At 47.3% G+C, this 19,408-nt stretch overlaps 1 protein-coding gene and 1 long non-coding RNA gene across 6 annotated transcripts in view; one reads left to right on the top strand and one right to left on the bottom strand.

The window, feature by feature from the left end:
* Positions 1–53: 53 nt before the first annotated feature.
* DDB1 (damage specific DNA binding protein 1) overlaps positions 54–19,408 on the top strand; it is a 29,161-nt gene continuing 9,806 nt past the window's right edge. Inside the window, exons 1-19 of one of the 5 annotated variants that reach the window (XM_042906096.1) lie at positions 54–282; positions 1,500–1,648; positions 2,963–3,079; positions 3,641–3,862; positions 5,893–6,007; positions 6,935–7,032; positions 7,821–7,979; positions 8,563–8,646; positions 9,230–9,346; positions 9,930–10,032; positions 13,531–13,606; positions 13,703–13,811; positions 15,727–15,905; positions 16,003–16,166; positions 16,250–16,357; positions 16,509–16,716; positions 17,698–17,793; positions 17,895–18,006; positions 18,959–19,082. In XM_042906096.1, the coding sequence (XP_042762030.1) occupies positions 63–282; positions 1,500–1,648; positions 2,963–3,079; positions 3,641–3,862; positions 5,893–6,007; positions 6,935–7,032; positions 7,821–7,979; positions 8,563–8,646; positions 9,230–9,346; positions 9,930–10,032; positions 13,531–13,606; positions 13,703–13,811; positions 15,727–15,905; positions 16,003–16,166; positions 16,250–16,357; positions 16,509–16,716; positions 17,698–17,793; positions 17,895–18,006; positions 18,959–19,082 (2,560 nt within the window). In that variant the 5' untranslated portion in view covers positions 54–62. Of the gene's footprint in view, positions 283–338; positions 444–464; positions 567–1,499; positions 1,649–2,188; positions 2,281–2,962; positions 3,080–3,640; positions 3,863–5,892; positions 6,008–6,934; positions 7,033–7,820; positions 7,980–8,562; positions 8,647–9,229; positions 9,347–9,929; positions 10,033–13,530; positions 13,607–13,702; positions 13,812–15,726; positions 15,906–16,002; positions 16,167–16,249; positions 16,358–16,508; positions 16,717–17,697; positions 17,794–17,894; positions 18,007–18,958; positions 19,083–19,408 lie in introns of those variants that run through there. The other 4 variants (XM_042906100.1, XM_042906099.1, XM_042906101.1 and 1 more) reach the window with 4 other exon arrangements.
* On the bottom strand, positions 7,051–9,017 carry LOC122200484. Its single transcript, XR_006193820.1, has 3 exons — positions 8,590–9,017; positions 8,073–8,157; positions 7,051–7,608 (listed from the first exon to the last, which is right to left on the bottom strand). It is a non-coding gene; the product is annotated as an uncharacterized LOC122200484 (long non-coding RNA).

The raw sequence follows: 19,408 nt of genomic DNA, 5'->3' as shown, positions 1-19,408 counted from the left end.
CTTTTGGTTGGCCGCCTAGGGCGCCGTGAGTCCTCCAAGAGGCCAGGTGAGGCCGTCCCGTGATGCCCTGCGCCCCGGCCGCTCTGGCCTGCAACGTGTCTCTGGGGCGGAGGCAGCGGCATTGGAGTTCGCCGCGCGCGGGTGGGGGCCCCTGTCTCTTCGCCTGTGTCCATTTCTCTATCGTTGCGCTCGAGTGCCGACGGGCCGCCCCAGACCTCGACATGTCGTACAACTACGTGGTAACGGCACAGAAGCCCACCGCCGTGAACGGCTGCGTGACCGGTGAGGCTGCCGGGGCAGGGGACCCCGCGAGGGAGGGAGCTGGGGGGGCACCGAGGCCTAGGGAGGCCCGCGGCCCCTGGGGCGGCCGGGCGGGACCGAGTCCCGGGAATGGAAGGTGCTGGCGGCCGACCGAGCTCCGCCAGCCCACGGCTTTAAAGAAGGTGTCCTTAAAAGAAGCACGCGCCTTTTGGGGAGTAAAAGCTGCGCTTGGGGGTCCCCTTTTCGTCCTGGGAGGTCACTTGGCCTCGGGGACAGGGACGGGCCCCACTGGGACAGAGCGAAGTGTGAGTGGATTGTGCGGTGTTGCGGGGGGGGGGGGCGATATTGGCCTCGTGTGGTCAGGGGAAGGGGCGGTGGCGATGGCGACTTTCTTAGGGTCAGAATTTTCCAGTGGGAGAGCCTGGAAGGTGCAGGAGGTGGAGGGATGTGAGGAATGTACGCTCTCACCCGAAGGAGAGGAGTCTTCTCTGCCTGGGGCTGTTGTTTACTGGAGGGAGCTGCTAGAGCCGAGGGTTCGGATGGCCCGGCCCTGTGTTGGGTTTGCCTTGTTGACTAGACAAGGATCACAAAGGACACAGATGTCCAGAACCCCGGGAGTAATCGTCTTGAACCACGTTCACAGCAGAATATGAAGGCCTTAAAGTTGTATGTTTGTGTACATCCTAATCACGATTCCAAAACAAAACTCTTGTTGTTTGGAGAGTTGGAAGCTGTGAGGGAGTGTGGACGGGGGGTTATTTGGTCGACTGCTGGGAAGGCAAGAGGTGTGGACAAAAACAGTGTCTTGATATAAAGCTCTGAGAATTTGCATTCCATCCGGTCTGTTTGGTCAAGATTTTGTGAGAATGTGGGTAAGGACTGAATGCAGGTGAACGCTTTCTCCAGCATCCCTTACCGGGAAGATAAGTCTGCCACTGCGGTAGGAAAAGTAAAATTTGAGGGCACAGAGCCATCTGAAAGGTTTTCATAGTCATTGTCAGTTGAAGGACATGCTGCTCTTAGGCCCAGGCCAGTTTTCTTAGTCTGATTAGGGAAGTAGCTTTCTTGAACGTATGAAGTGAGACTCTCTGAGGTGCTGGATTTGGCAAGAAGGAAGTGAATGGAGGGAGCCAGAGAACTCTGAAATAAATGTGAATTCTGGGGGTATTTAAGGAGAAGGGATAGGATTATTTGGATACTGCTCTGGCTTCAAAAGTTAGAGGATCTGTTCCTTTCAGGACACTTTACATCAGCCGAAGACCTGAACCTGTTGATTGCCAAAAACACGAGATTAGAGATCTATGTGGTCACTGCTGAGGGGCTCCGGCCCGTCAAAGAGGTGGGCATGTATGGGAAGATTGCTGTCATGGAGCTTTTCAGGCCCAAGGTAAGTGCTCTGGGTTGGGCCCAGCAACAAGAACTGTCGTGTGGATGGTTTCACTTTGGCTTGGGATGGGTGGAATGGGGTTTAGGAGAGAAAAGTCTCTCTCTCTCTCTCTTTTTTTTTTTTTTTTTTTTTTGCATGGCACGTTTCAATTTATGTTATTGAACAAGCTTCCTAGATATAGAACAGGGTCACTAGGAAAAAAGTCAGGTTGACTTCTCTAGAAGGGGAGACTACAGTGGTTTGAAATGTGGGTCACCATACTGATTCAGAGAGTAGGCTCTTGATGAGGGCCATCCTGGTTTTATTCCTTATTGATTCTAACTTTGGATGTCACCTAACCTTTCAGAGCCTCAGAGCCTTATTGGCTTGTGTGCAGAGTGGGGATAACGACATGAAATCTCCTGGGTTACTGTGAAGAGGAAATGTTATAATAATAGGAGCTATTACATGGCAAGCATTTACTGTTACACTAACAATTATCATAGTATTATCGTCATCATTGTAACTCAAATGCTTTCATCTGTGTTGCTTCATTGTATCCTAACTGACTCTGACAAGAAAGCAGTGGGTTCAAAATTTCAACTGTAATCCTTGGAACAAAATATTCAGTCTTTTGGGGTCTCTGTTAATAAGTAAGTAAGACTTTGTAGATCCATTTTAGCTCTCATCGTTATTCACATGTTTTTCCCTCTTCGAATAGTTGGGAGAGGATTAGAGGAAGCATTGCATTCATCTTGGAGAATTTGAATGGAATGAGAGATTAGCTTGAGATGGAAACAGACAAGACATTACTGTGGGTAGGGCAGAGACAAGTACAGTCATCAAAGTGAAGCCCAGATGTTTACCTGCTTTAGTTCTGGCCTGTTGCACACACCCTTAGGGTGTGTGTACCTGATGTGTGTTACCTATTCACTGGGATTTTTCTCTTCAGAGAGAAAAGAAAGTTCTTCAAGAACTTAGCGTGCTTGAAGAAAGAGGCTTAAAGGCTGGACAGCTATTTTTGTTTTAACAGGAACCTCTTTTAGGGGCGCCTGGGTGGCTCAGTCGGTTAAGTGGCCAACTTTGGCTCAGGTTATGATCTTGTGGTTCATGAGTTTGAGCCCCACGTTTGGGCTCTGTGCTGACAGCTGAGAGCCTGGAGTCTGCTTCAGAATATGCGTTTCCATCTCTCTCTGCCACTCCCCTGCTCATGCTTACTCTCTCGTGCTTGCGCGCGCGCTCTCTCTCTCTCTCTGTCAAAAATAAACTAAAAAAAATTAAAAATAAAATTTTTTTTTAAAGAACCTCTTTTAATGATATCATGTTGGTTTCCAGGGGGAGAGCAAGGACCTCCTGTTTATCCTGACAGCTAAGTACAATGCCTGCATCCTGGAGTACAAGCAGAGCGGCGAGAGCATTGATATCATAACACGAGCCCATGGCAACGTCCAGGTGAGGTGGCTGCTTTAGGCTGATGAGAGTTTTTTGGGTAGAGCTGTCATGATTTGATGGAGAAAATTGAGCTGCAGGGGGCACCTCTCTCTGTGATCAGAGAAACAAAGAGAACATCCTAAGGGTCTGAGCTTTTATGAAGAAAGGAATAGTCCAAGGGACAGGGTACTAATTCATTGAGATTCAGTGTTCTGCGAAAAGGCATGCACTGACGTGGGCTCACTGGCATGGCCAGTAGATGCCGCTGGTTTTACTACCCCTAAAGTCACCTTGGGGAGGAGGTGCCTGGTATCCTCTGTTACCGTGAGTGTTGAGGTTCTTTTCTAACCTCAGTTTTTTTAATTTTATTTTTTTGAGAGAGAGACAGAGCGTGAGCAGGGGAGGGGCAGAGAGAGAGGGAGACGCAGGATCTGAAGCAGGCTCCAGGCTCTGAGCTGTCAGCACAGAGCCCGACACGGGGCTCGAACCCACGAACTGTGAGATCGTGACCTGAGCTGAAGTCAGAGGCTTAACCGACTGAGCCACCCAGGCGCCCCTCCTAACCCCAGTTTTACTTCTTAGGACCGTATTGGCCGCCCCTCAGAGACTGGCATCATTGGCATTATTGACCCCGAGTGCCGCATGATTGGCCTGCGACTCTATGATGGGCTTTTCAAGGTTATTCCGCTAGACCGGGACAATAAAGAGCTCAAGGCCTTTAACATCCGCCTCGAGGAGTTGCATGTCATCGACGTCAAGTTCTTATATGGTTGCCAAGCACCTACCATCTGCTTTGTCTACCAGGTACTGGAGCTGGAGGAGAGAGGGGGAAGCGGTGTGGTTTTGCACGGTGGGAGTTGCTTTCCGCTAATTGGAATGTCTGGATTTGGCAGTAGGGCAGGCAGAGAGTTGAACGTGTTTGTCCTTAAATGTTTTGAATGGTATGATTAATATGGGTCAGAATTTGATTGCCTCTTGAGCGCAGTAGTACTTAATGAGGCAGGAAGCTCTCTGGGGCTGGTAGCAGGTTTTAATCCTGAGATTACATTCTTGCGGACCTTGGAGATTTTATAGGGTGACCCAGTTTATACTTTGTCTGAGTCTCTTACCGGCATGCTAGGGGATTATTAAAACTTAGCTGTAGAGCAGTGATTTAGAAATTGCCCCTATAAGCAAAAGAAAAATCATCTTGGCGATGTCTTATTTGCATCTTCTAAGAAGAGGTTTGCATTTTGTCCAGCCCTCACTTTCTGGTGACTTGTTGGCTGTTGACTTCTATTTTGGTCTGTGCCTCAAACTTTAGCCGCGCTGATCCTGGGCAGCTGTTCTCTGAGCCAGATTTGTTAAGTGGGGGCGGGGTGGCAGAACACCAGGCTCACTTGCCTATATCTTAGAAAAATCTCCGCCTTTTAACAAAGAGCCAGATAGCATGCGGTCATTTCGCTTGCATGTGGTTGAATCAATGGTGGAGGGAAACCTAGTCTGAGTCCCGAGTGAGACGCGTGGGCACGTTCGATAGCTCTGTTAAGCTTCGGAAACACTGATTGTTTTTTGCATATTATTTAGTGTCCCCTTAAGTGCTAGAGTTCAGAGGCTGGTCGGAATGAAGTTCAGTTGAATGAGGTTGAAACGACTTTAGGAGATTTTGTTTGATCTTGCTCACAGTTCACTACCGAAGCTGAAATAAAAACTTAAGAATTTCTCTCTCGTGTACAGTTTTGTAAATTACCAGGTCATTAAAACATTGATGCTGGTTATTCAAGGCTGATTCTGTCTGTTCCTAGCCTCAGGGCTGCCAGTTGTGAAAGATCTTCGTTTCTGTATATGTCTCAGGGGTCCAAATGCAAACCCCAGCTTGAACTTTTCATGAAGTTCAGTCTTACCCCTGTCATTGATGGGAAGACCTTTCCTCAACTAAAAACCACTATCTCCTGTTTTGTGCCAAAAATTCAACTTGGGAAACATTTAGGGACTTGCCCGTTGAAAGATAGTCATTCTAAGTGTGTCAGGAGCTATTAGCAGCGATTAAGATGTGGCCCCTGCCCCGAAACACATTGTGGAATTCTTTCCATAACTTCTTAGACTTCCATCTGGCCTTTGTTGATGCCATCTCCCACTGGCCGATTGTAGCCTCCCCGTCCCTGCTCTTCTAGCCTCAAAGGTGACTTTGATGGCCCTAGGACTGATGTGAGTCAGGATTCAGGAGAAGCGGGGGAAGGTGTTGACAAAGGCAGGACTGGAGGTCTTAGCTAAAACCTCCTTGTAGAGTAGTGTTGTGTTCTGTTCTCACTCCCATCACCCCTGCAGAATGTACTTAAGAATTGTATCTTTTTTTTTTTTTTTAAGTAATCTCTACACCCAGTTTGGGGCTCGAACTCACGACCCCGATGTCAAGAATTGCATGCTCCACGGACCGAGCCAGCCAGGCGCCCCTCAGATAAATTTTTTAATCTCTTAGACGTATATAGCTTCTCAATATAGTAAGTTCCTTGAGACCAAGGACTCTAGGACGTAACGTATGTCTTAGACACACCCGTGAATATACACGTGTATGTTGTATTTCTTACGGTGATCGGTATAGCGTGCCACATTGATTTTTCTAATTCTGACGCCTGTCTTGGTTGGTTGAGTTGTTAGAAACAGGTCTGGGTCTCAGCCTACCCAGTCATAGGTTTAGTTGGTGGCTGTCGGCATATGGATGGGTCAGGGTAGTAAGGCCAATGTGATAGGACGGTCAGATGCTGGGTGGGGATGGCCTGTCCCTTTCAGGACTCCTGTCCAGTCCAGGGTTCACCCTTCGTTGGGGCTAACCACTCCACCTTTCCCCCACCTAGGACCCTCAGGGGCGGCATGTGAAAACCTATGAGGTGTCTCTCCGAGAGAAGGAGTTCAATAAGGGCCCTTGGAAACAGGAAAACGTAGAAGCTGAGGCTTCCATGGTGATTGCAGGTTGGTTGGGGTTTTGGAAATGTGCCCCCGCCCCCCAGGTCTGGGTCTGTTCCCTACTCTTGCTCCTTCCTGACCTTCTCTGCGCCTTCATTTCCGGGCTCAGATGCTATTATGCACGTGCATTACTCAGCAGCCCTGACGTCTCCTGTTTTCTAAATGTGCTTTCCTTTGCTTTTCCCATTTTTGTCTTCGGGATTGTCTGTTTTTTACTCCTCCCAGAAAGTACAGCTTTCCTTTATTTGGGGTGGCGGGGTTAAGTACTGAGATTGATTTGCAGAGTGGTGTGTAGAAATTACTCTCATTATTTCATTGCTGGGCATAACGTTGAAAAACCGAGGCGGGGTGGCCTGGGGAGCTTATCTAATCTGAGTCTTTCGCAGATGGGGATGCCTGGGCCACGGGGCTTGCCCGTGCCTGTGCCTGGCTGACAAAGCCTCGGCCTGACTCCAGGCCTCTGTGCTCCTTGTCCCACATCCTGCCCTCGACATCATGTTATGTGTCTCGCTTAGGAGAGAAATTTTAGAACTCTCAAGTGAGAATTGGCTTTTCTAAATGGTGGCCCTGGTAACGGGGGAAAGTAAGCTAAGGAACGGGAAAAAGAATAACCGTTTTGAGTTCGAGAGATCAAAGTTGAGGAGAGAAAGGGGGAGGGTGCAGGTGGAAGAGCACAGGGGAGACGCCCCACCCGTGGGGGCTCGGAAACACCGGAAGAGTGACGATAACAATACAGGGTTAGGTGATGCCAGCCTGACATTGCCCAGACAGCGTCAGTTAAAGGCCGCCACGTTCCTTGGACTTGGTTGTCTTTTTAAAAATAATGATTTCCTGAAGGTTTGCCCCAGAGGTGGCTGGATCAGTGCCCTTGACGCTACAGGGCTTGGCAGGTCTGGAGTACTGAGCGTTCTAATGCTGTCCTTTCCCCTGCAGTCCCAGAGCCCTTTGGAGGGGCCATCATCATTGGACAGGAGTCGATCACCTATCACAACGGTGACAAATACCTGGCGATTGCCCCTCCTATCATCAAGGTGAGCAGCACTCTTTTACTTTTCCTTCCTTCTCTGTTTTTTTTTTTTGCCCTCGTTCTTACCCTGCTCCTTTCTTTCTCCCCGTTTGTAAAGGGACACTTTTAGATGTCTGTCCTAGCGTTTACTATGTGTGTAAGATTCTGCGTGGGGCATTGGGAATACGAAGAGAGACTGGCCTGGTTTTGCTTACGGAGAGCTTGCCCACTAGCCGAGAGAAGGAAGTAGTAATCGAAGGAGGCTTACTCTTCCCGTCTACTGGGGCGACTTTACGAAGGGAAGGATTTTGCAGATTTGATTAAATGTTCTCAGAGCTCAAGTCATGTGAGGGTAATAGAGTGATCGGTTGTACAGACTTAAAAAAATTGGTCACAAAAGTTTCAAATCTCAGTGTTTTAAGTCCTAAGAATTAGAATATTAAGTTAAAGGCTAAATGACATAGTCTTTGGTAGCGTTAGCAGTGGGAGGGATTCGTAGTCGTGACGGTAAGTAACAAAATCTGTGGTAGTGTTCATAGTCCAGTGAATACTTACCGCTGCTTCCTATTTTCTATGTACTTCTATTTCCCAATAGGATAATCTGTGAAAAAACATTTCAGGTGTATTGAGTTCCTCAGAAAATCGTCTTCAGAATAAAAATGTCCCCATTTTTAATCACACACGTAGTGTTTGCTAAGTGGATTCCTTGCCTGTGAAATGGCTGGGCTTGGTAAAGGGAGTGGTTCACGAGGGTTTGCTCTCTGGTTATGGGAGACACTTAATCTCTAACGACCATGTCTTCCCTCTTGGCAGCAAAGCACGATCGTGTGTCACAATCGTGTGGACCCCAATGGTTCCCGCTATCTGCTGGGAGACATGGAAGGACGGCTCTTTATGCTGCTCTTGGAGAAGGAGGAGCAGATGGACGGCACCGTCACCCTCAAAGATCTCCGCGTGGAGCTCCTTGGAGAGGTCGGGCTGGTCCCTGCTCTGCTGTCTTCTGCTAGCACCCTAGTGACCCCAGGCGTGTGGTCTCACACTGTGACTGGGAACGGTGTTACGTACCACCTAGCGACACGTGGTCAGTCCTGCTGCGGAAGTTGGTTTTCAAATGAGTTAGATGTTGGAGAATCTCGCAGGCAGCCGTGCTCTACGTGAAGCACACAAAGGGAGAGAAATGGAAAGGATACCGTTCGGAATGGAAGATTAACCTAACGCTAACACTCCGTTCCAGGGGGAGGGTCCCAAAAAAGTTAAGGAGCAGACTGGAGCCATTGGGATTAAGATGATCATTCGGAGGAGGCACCTGCAAGAGAAAGAGTAGATTTTTCTGACTGTAAGGATATGATAAGTGGAGTCACAAACTTCAGAGACTTAGGAACATTTGTTTAGTGGGGCCTGGGGATTTGAAACGGAGAATTGTTTCGGGACTCGTGGCTGCAGCTGTTTGTTTTCTTAGCAGACCTCTGAGAGGTGAGAGGACAGTGGTAGGACAGTGTCGGGCTCCCAGGGAGTGTCCATTCTGATGCCTTTCATGCCACTGACTTTCTTCTAGACCTCTATCGCCGAATGCTTGACATACCTCGATAATGGTGTTGTGTTCGTTGGGTCTCGCCTCGGTGACTCCCAGCTTGTGAAGGTGAGAAGATACTTTCTTCTTTCTGGCTTTTTCGCCATCTTCACTGCTTCTTTGTCACGTTTCTCCTGTGTTTGGAACCTCTGAATTTCTTCATTTCATCTGTTTCCATACTATGCAGCTGTCTCCTCGGTCGATTTCCCTTCCTACCCTGACTAGCTCTTTGTCTTAAAGGTTCATTCAACAGATGTGCCAGGCAAGGTGCTGGGCACAGTGGATACAATGATGAAACAAGACCCAGCTCCTCCCTTCAAAGAGGTCATAGTGTATTGTGCCAGATCACCTCTGGAGTATGAAAACTTTGGATTTCTCTGCAGAGAAATACATGCAAACGTTTTACATTAATTTCCAAACTGCTTCTTTGAAATCCATCCATGGGACTCACAGATTAGACATCCCTGACTGGTTCGTGGGTCTTCTAGAAGCTAACCATGTTCCTTAGTCAATAATCCCCTTCTAGAAGCATCCAGTGGAGTACAAGAAGGGCAGATCTTGTAGGATTCAGAGTTTCTCTTGGATGATAACCGTCTCTTTAGGGTGGATCTCTTAGCGGCATTCCAGGACTAACCTTGTTTTTTCTTGTTAGCTCAATGTTGACAGCAACGAACAAGGCTCCTATGTAGTGGCCATGGAAACCTTTACTAATTTGGGACCCATTGTGGACATGTGCGTGGTGGACCTGGAGAGGCAGGGGCAGGGACAGGTAAGAGGGTCATCCTAGAAATGGATGGTTGATACGTTCACTCAAACTGTGTTCTTCTAGACTTGCCTATCTGGAGTGGGGTGTGCCCACTGAAGATAAGTTTTAAGAGCCTTGCTCACTAACGAGGACGCAAGGATAACTACCATTTGTTGAGTGCGTCGCTAGGTCTGTGATACAGATCTACATTATCTGTGATCACACGAGCACCCTATTAGATAGGAATTCTTGGCTGTTTCAGAAGTGAGGAGACTTGGGACTGAGAAAGATCAAGGAACTTGTCCAAGGTCCCATAACCCCCAAATGGCAGGTGTGTCTGAGTCTAGATCCTGTGTTCTTTCTAGTACACTCTAGGTTCCAATGATGGAAGCCACCTTGCTAGGAGCAGTGGTAGTTGCTTTTTGCTTCTTGGACTAGAATGTCCTGTCTGCTTGGAAAATTTGAGGGACTTGGACATCAGCCTCTGCCAAGTCTGCATCCTCAAACTTAGCTCCACTGGAAGGGTCATTGGGTTTACTTTCTGGGCATCAGTATGATGGCCCCAGGCTTGCGAGGGGGTATTTAGAAACGCTTTCTCTATTTGCAGCTGGTTACTTGCTCTGGGGCTTTCAAGGAAGGTTCCTTGCGGATCATCCGAAATGGAATTGGAATCCACGAGCATGCCAGCATTGACTTACCAGGCATCAAAGGTAACCTTTTGGTGGATGTAGGGTGCAAATCTTAGTTGAGTGACCTTGATCTTTGGTCTCATTACGAGTTGTGAAGGCACTTGGGTGGGAGCTAGAGGAAAGCAGGTCAGATGAAGAATTAAAAAAAAAATGGAAAAGACAAATCAGTGGTAGAAGCTTAAACGTATTTATAAGTGCCAAAATAAACTCGAAAATATATATTATTGACCAAAATTGGATAATGGAGTAGAGAAATAGGAAAGTTTCTAAGTTAAATTGAACGTTTCTATAAGGGAACTAATAGAATCCCTGAAAAAAGAGGAGACTGAGAACATCACATACAAGTGCATATAGTGTAAAGGGAACTTGTAGAACAAAAGTAAAAACCTAAATTCCGGGAGAACTATAATAATCAAGATCGAAGAAAGACCATATAGTGAAAGGCTTTTATGATATATAGGCAGTAGATGTGACCCAGGGTAATATGACAGAACAGCTATACATCTGCATGGGTGTCTGAAAAATCTGTTATGTCATGTTAAGTAAATGTGAATTGGTTAAAACTCACCTATTAAAGGAGAAAGACGATCAGATTGAATCATAAAGCAAAACCAAAGATATATACATAGAGAGACACATCAGAAAAAAAGACTGTTAAATAAGAGGATGGAAACGGATAAAGAAATAGAGGTTTATGAGTTAGAAAGGAAGAGATCATAAAACTACAAAACCCAGGAGAATTGACTGGAAAACTACACAACAATTCATTAAGGTAGTAGGATATAAAATTAACGTACTAAAGTTAATAGCTTTCACGTGAAAACACAGTCCATTAGAAGGTATAGTGGAGGGAAGGAGCCAATTTACAATAGCAGTAAAAAGGCAAAATACCAAGGAATAAACTTTATAAAAAGTGTGCAAAACTTCTACAGGGAAAACATTAAAATACTCCTTAAAGGTTCAAAGGATAGCTTGGTCAGATGAAAAAAAGACATGCCAACGTGCTATAAATGAAATTGTGAAGTAGTCCTTGACCTATTTTTATATTTCATGTATCTCAATAAAATATCAGGGTTTTTTTCCTTTTTTTTTTTTCTTGACCTAGATAATCCAAGGTCCAAATGGAAAAAGGGAGAAGCAAGAAAAGCCAGGAGATGGGACTAGCCCTACCAGATACTAAAATGTGCCATTAAACCTCAGTGAATAAAAGTGTGGTTTCGGTGCACTAACAGGCAGGGTTCCTTGAGCAAAACTCCCGAAATTAAAAAAATTCAAACATCCAAAAATTAAAAAAAAGTCCAGAAATAGACATAGTTACATGTGGGAATTAAGTATACAATGGTGGTGTCTCAGTTCAGTGAGCTAGAGATGATTTTTTTTTAAGTTTATTTATTTTGAGAGAGAGAGAGATCACACATGCGTTGGGGAGGGGCAAAGAGAGAGGGAGACAATCCCAAGCAGGTGCTGTGCTGTCGGCACAGAGCCTGACCAGGGGCTCAATCTCACAACCTGTAAGACCATGACCTGAGCCGAAATCAAGAGTTGGACACTCAGCCAGCTGAGGCACCCACGGGCCCCAAAGATGATTTCTTATGTTTATTTATGTTGGAGATAGCACCGGCAGGGGAGGGGCAGAGAGAGAGGAGGACGGGGGATCCTAAGTGGGCCGTGTGCTGACAGCAGTGAGCCCCACGAGCTGTGAGATCATGATCGGAGTCCATGTCAGACACTCAACCAACTGAGCCACCCAGATGCCCCAAGATGATTCTTTTATGAATGGTTTTTAATAAATGGTGTTCCCAGTCATCGACTGGGGAAAGATGAGTTTGGATCTGTGCTGTACTTTGTATACCTTACTGGAATCCACATGGATCAGACTCCATGTAAAAAGGAGACTGTACAAAAATAAATAAACATAAAAATTTCTTTTTCGAAAAACAGCTATAGAAAAGTTAAAAGAAAAAGTTGAATTCCTTTATAATTTTATTTGTTTTATTATTTTTTTTAAATTTTTATTTGTTTTGAAAGAGAGGTAGCAAGCAGGAGACAAAATCCCAAACAGGCTCCACTCTGTCAGTGCAGAGCTGACGTGGGGCTTGAATTCAGGAACCGCGAAATCGTGACCTGAGCCGGTCAAGGGTCAGACCCTTAACCGACTGAGCCACCTAGGTACCCCCCCTTTATAATTTAGTGGGGAAGGTCTTTTAAAATATGACTCCAGTACAGAAGCAAAGGGAATGATTGGTTAATTCAGCAACATAAAAGTAAAACACTTCTGCATGGCAGAAACCAAACTCTGTAAGGTTAAGTCATGAGAGATGGCACACCAGATAAAAACGTTTGTACTTCACCTTATAGACAAAGGCCTAACCTCCCTAATTTATCCAAACATTTCTATAAAGGGGATCACCAAAAATTCCTGTCCCCAAATTGTAGGAGAACATGCATAGACGGGTAACGGGCCTTACCTGTAATAAGGGAAGTGCAAATCCGAACTGAGTAGCAATACCATTCTTCACCAGGTGACCAGAATCCAAAAGTTTGACAACACTGTTGGTGAGGCTGTGAGGAAATAAGCATGCTTATTGGTAATATTGCCAAAACTGCACATGCATTTAATGATTTATAGATAATCCTGTTTCTAGGAATCTACCCCATAGACCTTCGTATGTACGGAATGACATAAATACAAGATCATTTGTTGTGGGATTGTGTGCAAAATACTGAAAAAGTGTCCATCAGATAAGACTTAATAATAAACTGGTGTGTCTGTATATTTAAATGCTGTGCATCTGTTAAAAACAAAGTACTGTTCAGTTTTGATAAGGGCTTAATACAAAGTGGAAAAGTATGGTGCCAAACAGTGTACGATAGGCTGGTGTGTGTGTGTGTGTGTGTGTGTATGTATATATGTGTATATGTGTGTGTACATGTACGTATACTTATGTGTGTGTATATATGTGTATGTGTGTATATGTACATATGTATGTACGTACATACTTCTTAAGGTTTTATTTTTAAGTAATCTCGACACCCAATATGGGGCTCGAACCCACAACCCTGAGGTCAAGAAGCTGCATGCTCCACGGACTGAGACAGCCAGACATCTCTTGTATTTGTATTTGCTTGTAACATACTGCCAATTTCCTTATAAATTTTTTTTCTTTTTGAAGAATAAACAAGAGACTATTGATGACTTATTTGGCGGATAGGTTTCAGGGAGAGGTATAGGAATGGAACCTCTGTGTACACATTTTAAGAACAGATTTTGATTTTAAGTCCTAGAAATGTATTCTCCTCTTCCAAATTAAAGGAAAAACTTAAAAATATTAGGCTCAAAACAGTTTTAAAAATAACTTCTTCAGGGTCTTAAAGCCAGGAAAGAACAGAGTGGGTATTTCAGCTTTAGGACGGACTCCACAAAGTTCCCGCTCCTTGGGGCCAGGCTGCCCTTCCTTAGATGTGGGCAGCCGAGTGTTGGGCTGTGCTCTGAGTCTTACTCCTTGATCTTTCTTCCAGGTCTGTGGCCGCTGCGGTCTGATCCTAACCGGGAGACTGATGACACTCTGGTGCTCTCTTTTGTGGGCCAGACAAGGTAAGGGTGAGTCTGATGCCAGCTCCAGGGGCTCCTGTGAAGGGTGCAAGGTGGGGAAGCCAGGCCGGCTGACCTGGGCCTTCCCTTCTGCCGCAGAGTTCTCATGTTGAACGGAGAGGAGGTGGAGGAAACCGAACTGATGGGTTTCGTGGATGATCAGCAGACTTTCTTCTGTGGCAACGTGGCTCATCAGCAACTTATCCAGGTAACTGAGAAAGGGGCAAGCGCTGTTTACTTGAATTTGACCTACAGTGCAGTCTAGAGCACCATAGGATTTTAAGACAGTCCATGGTTATGACTCTGAAAGTAACAGGAATCCTAGGGAAAGAAAATTAAAATTACTCGATGACCTACCACCCAGTGGTGGGTTAATTTTGGAGTTGTTCCTTTTAACTTTGTTTTTTTCTGAAATGTATGTATATTGTATTTATTCACATTCTCTTTTATAGACTGGGATCGTAACATTTTTATGGTTTGGGGTGCCACATTTGGGCAAACCGCTGATTATGCTTATTTTATGAGACGTATTTTTTCCCTTGTTCTAATAGTAACACACACCTATTTAGTCCTAATGCTCCCGTCCATATATGATTGTCAGCAACACTCTCCACGTTGTTAGAACGAGAACTTACTGTATTCTGATTTTGTTTTAAATATATACGTGACACGGGGGTCAGGTGTCCTTTTGGCGCTTGTTAGCCCCGGGAGCCTGATTTCTGAGCGCCTTCCCACGCCTTCGTTGTTTTCAGTTTGGAGTGACCCCTGGCTCTCTTCACTTTTTGCACATCCCCTCAACCTTTTGCACTTTCCTTAACTGTCAGTGTTTGCCGGTGTCGGGCATGGCGTTTGTGTGCCTGAGGATTAATGAACTTGTCTCCATCTTTTTATCCACTTGGGTCTTCCTGTTAGTCAGCAGGCAGTGGTGGATTTGGTAAAAGCCAGAGAGAAGGTTCTGTTGGTTTCTGGACCAAGTGTGGGAGATGCCCAGATACTGATTCATTGCTTTGTCAGTGTTTTCTAACTAGTGGCCTGAAGACTGGCACCAGTTCGTGTGTCTGTTATTAAAGGGCTTTACTCTTTAAATAGGAACTCAGTTTTGATAGGTGAGATGAATCAATGACATTACACTGTCATCAACTTGCTTTTTATTTTATTTCAGTGATGAAATAGATTCATTAAGCTTATTTCAACATAATTTCGTAGCCTTTTGTAAAGGGTTTTATTTTTTTAACGTTTATTTATTTTGAGAGGATGGAGGAGGGGTGGAAGGAGAGAATCCTAAGCAGGCTCTGTTCTGTCAGCACAGATCCCAACCTCACGAACCGTGAGAGCGTGACCAGAGCCGAAACCAAGAGTCAGATGCTTAACCAACTGAGCCATCCAGGCTCCCCTTAAGACTTTTTAAAAAAATTTTTTTTTTTTTTAATGTTTATTTTTGAGAGAGAGAGAGAGTGCAAGTGGGGGAGGAACAGAGAAGGGGAGACACAGAATCTGAAGCAAACTCAGGCTCTGAGCTTGTCCACACAGAGCCTGATGCGGGGCATGAACTCACGAACCAGTAGTTAATGACCTGAGTCGAAGTCAAACGCTCAACCGACTGAGCCACCCAGGCACCCCTCCCCTTAAGATCTTAGTTTTAAGTGATCTCCACACCCAAGATGGGGCTTGAACTCATGACCCTGAGATCAAGAGTCGCACTCTTCCACCGACCGAGCCAGCCCGGAGCCTCCAAATTTTAAAGCATTTTAATGGTTCATGTATAGTAAAGAGCTTGACTATTTTAGAAGACTGATTTTTGGTTTGAGAAAGACTGCTAGGCCGGTAGTCACGGGGTCTTCCTCTGTTGATAGTTTTCCCAAGACTTCATCAGAATGAGTCAGGTTACCTTTTTTTTCCGGTATGTCAGCTGGAAGTGGTTTTAAGCCAGCCTTCTTCAGGGCTTCAGCGACAGATGGCATCTATCGGAACTAATCGTTCTAGGTGTTTGGGGAAGAAAAATACATGGCAGAGAGGACTTCCCTAGTTTACTTTTAGGGCTCCACTAGGGCAGCCTTTACCACCTTCCCCCTTGTGGATGGATCCCAGCAGGTGCTTGGAGACACTGCTCTTCTTTTTTCTAGATCACGTCAGCATCTGTGAGGTTGGTCTCTCAAGAGCCCAAAGCTCTGGTCAGTGAGTGGAAGGAGCCTCAGGGCAAGAACATCAGCGTGGCCTCCTGCAACAGCAGCCAGGTGGTGGTGGCCGTGGGAAGGGCCCTCTACTACCTGCAGATCCACCCTCAGGAGCTCCGGCAGATCAGGTGTGTGCCGGTCGGTCTGCTCTGCCTTTCCTCTCCTGTTCTCTGGGTCTTCGTTCATCCTCGGAGTCCTTCCTCTGCCATCTTCCTCTTTGTTCAGCCACACAGAGATGGAACACGAAGTGGCCTGCTTGGACATCACCCCACTGGGGGACAGCAACGGGCTGTCCCCTCTTTGTGCCATTGGCCTGTGGACAGACATCTCTGCACGTATCTTGAAGCTGCCCTCTTTTGAGCTACTGCACAAAGAGATGCTGGGTGGAGGTAGGTGTCTCCTGAGGACCCTTTAGGGGTTGGGATCCAAGTCAGAATGTGGAGCAAGATCTTGACGTGCCCCTCTCCCACAGAGATCATTCCTCGTTCCATCCTGATGACCACTTTTGAGAGCAGCCACTACCTCCTTTGTGCCTTGGGAGACGGGGCACTTTTCTACTTCGGGCTCAACATTGAGACGGGTGAGCAGAACACTTTGGCCGGGGAGTCTTTGAGAAATCAGGAGTGAGCAGTTAGTGGCCTTAGCCTCGGCCCACTGCTCTTGAACCTCCACGGCCCAGCTGTTTGTCCCGCGTCCTGTCCTTCTCTCTCCTGATGTCGTTCTTTCTGTAGGCCTGTTGAGCGATCGGAAGAAGGTGACTCTGGGCACCCAGCCCACGGTATTGAGGACTTTCCGTTCTCTCTCTACCACCAACGTCTTTGCTTGCTCTGACCGCCCCACTGTCATCTACAGCAGCAACCACAAATTGGTCTTCTCCAATGTCAACCTCAAGGAAGTCAACTACATGTGTCCCCTCAACTCTGATGGCTATCCTGACAGGTGAGCCTCTTTTTCTTTCTTCAACAGATGCCGTTGATGGAGGGCGTCATGATGTTTTCCTCAAACCCTTGTCCTCTAGCCTTTTCCCAAAGTTGAATCTGTAAATAGCTAAGATGAGAAATGTAGAACAGAGGTTCTCAGCTCTGGCTGCCTATTAGAAATCCCTGGGATGCTTTACAAAAAGTACAGATTTCTTTTGACTCCTTTTTAGATTCTGATTCAGTAGATCTGGGGTTCAGTCCTAGAATCTATATTTTCAGGAAACCTCCCTAGTGATTCAGATGGTTAGTTGGTTTCTGAACCCCTGATTTAGAAATGATTGTGTATTCTTCTAGAGCTGGGTTTCTCATAGTATGATCCTCCCCACGTGCCCCCCCCCCCCCCCCCCCCCACTCCTGCAGCTCCAGCTCCAGTAAACTCCCCTTAATCAGAGACCCTGGGGGTGGGGCCCAGCACTCTCGCTCATTCTGATGCAAATGAGATTTTGAGGATCCTAGTTGTAGATTCTGTAGCTACATTTTTAGCATTAAATGGAAAGCAGTTAAAAATCTCAACCCTGGGTGGGTCAGTCAGTCGAGTGGCTCAGGTCCTGATCTCACAGTTTGGTGAGTTTCATCAGGCTCTCTGCTGTCAGCACTGATCCCACTTTAGATCCTCTGTCTTCCTCTCTCTCTGCCCCTCCCTTGCTTGCACTCTGTCTCTCAAAAGTAAATAAACGTTAAAAAAAAAAAAAATCTCAGCCTAGGCCCAACCAGACTTATTAGTGAGATGGGGGGTGGCAGTGAGACCAGGGATCTGAATGTTTCAAGATCGCCCCCTTCTCCACCCCCTCATGATTTTTAGCATAGAGTCAAAGTTGAGAACCACTAACGAGTAAGCTAGTGTAATTCTGCCTTGTTTTTCTTCCCCTTACGGAGTTGCCTCGTAGAATCCTTTCCTTCCTTGGGTCTACTCAATCTAAACCCAGACCCTTCTTTCCAGCCTGGCACTGGCCAACAATAGCACCCTCACCATTGGCACCATCGACGAGATCCAGAAGCTGCACATTCGCACGGTCCCCCTCTACGAGTCCCCCAGGTGAGGGCCAGGGGAGGAGGGCCGCGGAGCTCAGCCATCTGGGCGTCGGTGTGGGCGCTTCAGACCTGTTCTGAGAGGCACTGTCCGCACCTGTTCTCCAGGAAGATCTGCTATCAGGAAGTGTCCCAGTGCTTCGGGGTCCTTTCTAGCCGGATTGAAGTCCAGGACACGAGTGGGGGCACAACGGCCCTGAGGCCCAGTGCCAGCACCCAGGTGAGGGCATGGACACAGAAAGATGGCATCACAGCAGGGCTGGCAAACTCTTCAGTAAAGGGTCACATAATGGGTGCGGCTTTGTCGGCCCTGTGGGAACGACTCCTCCAGTCGGCCGTTACGGAAGCAGCCGTCGACACAGGTAGGATAGCTGGGTTCCAGTAACACCGTGTTATAAAGACAGGCAGCGAGCTGGATTTGGCACCCTCATCAGAGGGTTGAGAAGAATTTGGGATAAGTGTGGAAGTCCGTGATTTTGCTAGTCCGTAGCCTTGCAGGATGAGTAATTCTCTTGGTTCATCAATTTGAGGGCTTCGTAGGTATGAGTAACGGGGGGCAGCGTTAGCGTAACAGGTAAGAGGCGGGGTCTGGAGTCTGGCAGAACTGTCTTCAGGGTTTACTGCTAGCTGTGTGACCTTGGGCAAGCCTAAAGTTCAGATTTCTCATCTGTGAAATACGGGTGCCAGTCTGCGGCCCCGCGTGATAGACTCAGTGGCGGTGTTAGCTGACGCTTTAGTTCCGCGTGTTCTCTGCTTTTCTTGCTCCCAGACGTCTGTGCTGGAACCATCTCTCCTTAACCCAGAGCATAAGGTCTTTACACCTGTCTTTATTTCACCTGCTTCCCGCGCTTCCCATCGGCAGAGCTGGAGTCTCTCCCCTCGCTAGGTTGCCTTAGTTCTTCATTCGCTTTGTTCGAGCGACTTGCCATCACTGTCTTAATGGCCGTTAGCGACCCTCAGGCTCTTCTGTGTTGGACTGCTGTGGCAATTTTGTACGGGATTTGGCTCCTTATCCTCGGTCCCCGTGTCCTCTCCGAAGCTCTCTGTTCTTCTGGCTCCCCTCGGGCTGCCAGCCTTGAGATTTCCTCCTTCAGATCCGCTTCTGTCCCCTGGTCCTGGCCGACCCCCTCCCGTTCTCCTTTTGAGAGGGCGCGTGCGTTCTGTGTTCTCAGGCCCTGTCCAGCAGCGTCAGCTCCAGCAAGCTGTTCTCCAGCAGCACAGCGCCTCACGAGACCTCCTTTGGAGAAGAGGTGGAGGTGCACAACCTCCTCATCATTGACCAGCACACCTTCGAAGGTGCGGATGAGCTCTTTCTGTCCTTTGCTGCCCACGTCCTCCTCCCTCAGCTAGCCGGTTCTAGGCTCTCATAGGTTCCGAAGTTGGGTAAACCTCGTGGCAGACCCTCCCAGGAGGAGGAGAAGAAAGGAGGGGTGGGACCTCTGGGTTGGCCGGGCGTGCAGGGTGCCGGGCTGCCTCCCGTCGGCACAGGCTGGTGAGGGACGGAGACAGGCTGAGGGGACAGGAGCAGCTGGAGGCGGCGTCCCGGCACCGCCCGCGCCGTGCTCGGAGCCCAGCTGGGGGCCTCCCTGGAGCACAGGGGTACCTGTGTGTGGGGCTCAGCA

This window comes from Panthera leo, chromosome D1, assembly GCF_018350215.1.
Source record: "Panthera leo isolate Ple1 chromosome D1, P.leo_Ple1_pat1.1, whole genome shotgun sequence".
NCBI classification, from domain to species: domain Eukaryota; kingdom Metazoa; phylum Chordata; class Mammalia; order Carnivora; family Felidae; genus Panthera; species Panthera leo.
Note: the sequence above shows the minus strand (reverse complement) of the source record. Positions and strands in the feature narration are given on the sequence as shown.